This window comes from Anneissia japonica, unplaced genomic scaffold (genome assembly GCF_011630105.1).
Source record: "Anneissia japonica isolate Jap-2015-1 unplaced genomic scaffold, ASM1163010v1 scaffold1374_len1023071_cov147, whole genome shotgun sequence".
NCBI lineage: Eukaryota > Metazoa > Echinodermata > Crinoidea > Comatulida > Comatulidae > Anneissia > Anneissia japonica.
Genome location: NW_022728671.1, coordinates 969,061 through 974,421, shown reverse-complemented (window position 1 = coordinate 974,421; position 5,361 = coordinate 969,061). Strand labels below are relative to the sequence as shown.

Genomic DNA, 5,361 nt, shown 5'->3' with positions numbered 1-5,361 from the left:
TTGCAATTTATTTGTACAACACAGGAACCATTAATTGAATTAAAAAATATACCTCTAACACTGGTAATATTCCACACAAACAATAGCATTTCATATTTTTTTATATTAAAATAAGTGTCACTTAATCCAATTAAATTAATGTGATTAATGTAATTAATTATTACAAAAACTTAATTCATTACACAGTAATTTGGCAAGGTACATACAAATGATTTGTTTGGTATATTTACCATGAAACAATTACCAACCAGTGTATCAGCTGATACACTACCGTCTTCCAATTGCGCAATTGTATTCATTTTTGTCTCCGCTCTTTGATACATTTCACTACAGAACAAAAATCCTTTTTTGCCAAAAACAAACATAAACATTGACATTATCGAGTACAGCGTAACCACTTGCATTAAGTGTTGCGATTTCAACATCGGTCAATTGCTGAAGCTTTGGCTGCCCGTAAAGGAGAATTGATCCTAACTGATCCGTAGGAACAGGTTTGCGCTTCTTATTTAAAGTTTCTAAAAACTGTTCAGTACTTGCTGAAATGTCAAACATTTCCTGAAAAACTGGAAGTGCTTTATCCATTAGAAAATTGTGCATTACTTGTTGTGGGATTCCTCTGTTACCATGCAGTGTTTTCACAAGAGCATTAGCCGATTCCAATGGAAAGCAGGTATGCGCCCACAAAGGACCCCACAACTTGGCACTTTTAGCTAAGTGAGTGAGTGAATGAATATTATATTTCATTGCATATGACCCATAAAGAGCTTGTATTTGAACAACAAATGCCCAGAGAAGTTCATCAGCTCTATTCACATCTGCAGGACTTACCGATTTTTGCATCAGCAGAAACATGGCTTCGACAAGTGCACTATAATGTGACAGATATGGGCCGGGCAGCAGACCTTGTAGGCATGGCAACGAAAAATACATTAACCAATTATGCCACTCAGATGCCTTCCAACTTTTTCTTTTTGATATTTCTCTTGGAACTCTAGATATCACACTTGGTGGCTTGATACCTCGCAGTCTTTGGTCTAGTATTTGTATCTTGTTTGGCGTCCCGATATACCATTCTTCATCAGGTGACTCTAACCAATGTTCTACTAGGTGCTTCACTACACCTAATGCAACGCAGTGCATATAATCTGGTACAAATCCCCAAACAATTTCAAATTGCGGTAGGTTAATTAAAGGAGATGGTCCCTTAATACCCCGAACCAATCTGGCCTCTTCAAGAGCAGTTTGCATGTCCTGCAACATTTCATCATTTTTGCGATCTGTGTACTCGCATACATCTACTGGATACTTTACGGTACGATTAACACATTTACCTGGATGATAACAGAACTCGCAACCAAAGTATCCGTTGTACTGTATTTTGTTTTTCATTGGGGCACGAGCTACAGAGTCAACACAGCAGCAAATGCCAAATAGTTTGCTTGTAACCATTTCCTCTTCTCTTTTCCAGCGTACACCCTCAACTGCTAATTTTCTAGCTTCATTGACAAACGGCTTTAGAAATAGTGACATTTTTGGTTCTGACGTACCAAACCAAACTCCTGCGAGTATCAAATTGTCTTGTCTTACTTTAACAGGAAGTTCATTAATCATCAGATAAATAGGCCATAGTGAATATGGTGATGACTTATAAGTGGGAACACCATCTGTATTGAACGAATATGTAAAATTATTTGGGTTCTCCAAGTTTTCAACATTTTTGTACGCGTCCCCATCATAAATGTCCTCAAAATTATTTTCATTTATCTTTACTCGTTCACGGCTATGTCTTAGCTGCTCTGCAATTCCAGGCTTCTGAAAAAGTGCTTTAAGTTGTGGTTGTAATTCAGATGTAATAAAAAAGTTGCCATCAGATTTCAGTTTACACGGCCTACCGCAGGAAGGGCATAGTACTGCGTTGTTTCTTTCCCGTTCATAGTTGTTTGTTGTTAGTTTTAACTTTTTTTTTATCATACGGGCATTACCATTTGGTTGATAATTTTTATTTCCTGACCTTGTTTTCATTGTACTGTTTTTTGTTTTGTTTTTATGTTAGTCAAACAAATAAATGAAATTAAAGTACAGTAGAACCCCTCATTTATGAACCCCGATTTTACGAATTCCCGATTTTACGAACGTAATATAAAGGTGATGACGTCATAAAAATTGAAGCGAAAGATTAAAAAAAAAAAAAAAAACCCGCTCGAATTGTACCTGTTATTTCCATGCATACAACACAACACACAATACTATACAGTACTATGTAATTCTCAAGTGAAGGAGGCCCTCTAACAGGCCTCTTCAATAGTCAGTGTTTTTTTATGGCTTCACACATGTGCATGCGACAAATTTTACTTACTTACTTTCAAACATCGTTTTCAGCTTTAAAATTCAACATAGTGCTTGATTGTTTTATTAAATGATCAATATATATATAATAAACAAGTATCTATGGAAGTTGTGTTGGAATAAAATCCACGATCTAGGTATTTAAGAAGGTAAAAATGTCCGATAAAAACAAATTTGTGCAGGGCCTAGAGTGGGATCAGAATGCTTAGAAACTGCCAACTGTAAGTAGTATCAGTGCAAATATATAGGAATTTGGGTCAACCCCGATTTTACGAATACCCGAATTTACGAACGGCTCTGGGCCCGTGCCGTACGTAAATGAGGGGTTCTACTGTACTGTATAATTTATATTTAATACTGCTAAAATTTACCAATTGTAATTATGTGTAACAAATTCTTTCATATTTAATCATATCAATATATATTTTAACAATATTTTTTATAACTTTTTGTCTGTTTATTTTATAATTGTAAAGCGCATTTAAGCTTTAGTGTAACGCAATTATAATAAGCAAATATTATTATTATTATTAATTAATATCATGGAATAGGCCTAGATTGATTACAAAAAAAAATACAAATGCGATATGATATATAATACAGTACTAATAGGCAGGGCTATGCCTAAACTATTAAAGTTATCACACTTCCGTTATAGCATAATCCGAACAACAGCGTGAAAAAACAATGAAATTAACCTTACCTCATTCACACTGTCTGAAAAAATAATGCATTCATCCTCAGCCTCTTCTTCAACACTCTTTTCAATACGATCAGTTCCAACAACAATGTCACTATCAGTCTCACCTCCACTAGTACTTAATAACGTACTAAAATTAGACATAAACACTGTGTTATCCTTAAACACATCTCCTTCTGAATCCAGTTCTTCTAGGCCTACGCCTAAACAAACTTCCTGTGCATCAGCCGGCGATTGCCCGGCAGATTCATCATCGGTGTCACTGATGCTAGGGCTAGGCCTAGATTCGATTACGTTCTTTATTTCATCATGACGACGCTTTGTTGATAATGGAACAACAAATTTGACATCGGGTTCAAGATATTGCTTGTACTTTCTTTTTGAACCGGTATTATTCATTTCATTTCAATTTGCTGTAATTAACTACGATTAAAAGATGAAATTGTTCTGGATATTATAACGCTTGCGAAGAAAAAAATTCGAGAGAAAAAAAGAAAGCCAATAATAATGACGTCATCAGTGTCAGAGCCACTGGCTGGTGGGGAGGCTAGAGAAAAGCGATCACGTGCTCTCTCATAGCAGTATATTTAAAATGAGGGTTCCAATTTCTTATTATAATCAAAAATCAAATTTAAAATATTTTTATATTTATTTTTTCCGGGTCTATAGACCTAGTGAAATATGAAATAATTATTATCAGTAAAAATGTCTATTTTGATGACCAACGGCCGCCATCCAATGGGAACAACCAAATAACATCACATGATTAAAATTATGAGCGTTATTGGCTGATTTTAAGCCCGCCAATTTTCGCTTTGTTTTCTCGCTCGGCGGCAGTTGGCTTGGCATTCACACGTCGATTACGGGAGATTAGCTTGAAAGTACTTCTTTTGATTAGGATTTCCTTTATTTGATAAACCTTTTGTTATTCATAATCCATCTACAACAATGTATGCATATGTACGCTATATCAGCGACAACGTTAAATCGATTGTTCCTATCAGTGATATTAAGCGATTTACTCCAGCGAGCAGCAGCAGTGACTTTGACAAACAAAAGCCATACCGTGTGCTTTGGAGCAATGAAGATGGCGATACCGGATATTACAAAGCTCAGATCTTGTTGTTAGCAGGTACGGTACAACGTAGGGCTAGGTAGGTTAGCCTAGCTTAGTAGCTTCTGCCTATCCTATTAGCCTAGCCCCCTAGGCCTAGGCCTAAGCTTAATACTTTCTTAATGTTTTGGTTTGGGCATTATTGGCTTTCTTTAGTGTAAGGCCTAAGTTAGCCTTAAACTTACTTAGGACACGCACAAAGAACCACAGGAAAGCAGTTCTAGAAGATTAGGCCTATGCCTAATAATAATAATAATAATAATTTCATGAAGATATAATAATAATTTTACATAGGCCTAGAATAATTATAAATTGTTTTGAAAACAAATTTGGTTAACAAAATATACGGTTTTTAGGCCTCTTTGGCTAGCTCGGCTAATAGAGCCACCGCCGCAGTACTGTTAAGTTTTTAGGGATACCGGTTTTTAGGGACTTGATTGCTGCCAAGAATTTTGTTTATTGTCATCATAAGTATAAACTACAGAAAAGACATAGATTATTGACCGATAAAAATAGTATAAGTCCCTAAAAATGTTAACAGTGCTGCGGCGGCAGCTGTAGCCTAACTTAGTTAGCTAAAAAGGCCTAAAAACAGTATATTTTGTTAACCGAATTTGTTTTCAAAACAATTTGTAATTATTTTATGTAAAATTATTATTATATGTACATGAAATTATAACTAGACAATAGGGTGCATAGTAGGCATACATCATTTACTGATCATTGTCGATTCATTGCGGTAATTTGTGGGACCGTTATTTATTTTATTTTTTAAATTACAGATACTAAGGAAGAGCTGGATGAAACTATTAAGAAGTCAAGAGTAAAGGTGCCGAAGATATTAGACACCAGTGTGGAAGAAACGAGCGATGAAGATTTGCAAGCAACAGCAAAGTTAGAAAGAATCTTTCCTTAGCAGACTTTTTATACTAACTAAATAAATAAACAAGCAAATTTCAATTTGTTTAAATTATTTTTTGTATTTGTTTTCAAAAGAAAAAAACTTTACAAGAAGCTATGGCAGTGCTGGTCTTTAGCAGGGTGACGGGGAGCAATGACCACATGAAATTGTAATAAAGTTGCAATAAAGACACAAGTCTGTATAATTATTAACATTTTGCAGGGAACAAAAATATTTTATTTAGTGGTGAAAATGTTTTATCCAAGTTCACCTCAACAGTTCCTTCGCAAAAAACAAAAC

General features: G+C 35.1%; 1 protein-coding gene across 1 annotated transcript; it reads right to left on the bottom strand.

The window, feature by feature from the left end:
* Nucleotides 1-279: 279 nt before the first annotated feature.
* Nucleotides 280-1,931, bottom strand: LOC117114465. The gene is made up of 2 exons (XM_033258133.1): nucleotides 1,912-1,931; nucleotides 280-1,791 (listed from the first exon to the last, which is right to left on the bottom strand). Exon 2 carries the CDS (start codon nucleotides 1,609-1,611, stop codon nucleotides 328-330), a length of 1,284 nt encoding a protein of 427 aa, XP_033114024.1. The 5' UTR covers nucleotides 1,612-1,791; nucleotides 1,912-1,931; the 3' UTR covers nucleotides 280-327.
* Between the last annotated feature and the right edge of the window lie 3,430 nt (nucleotides 1,932-5,361).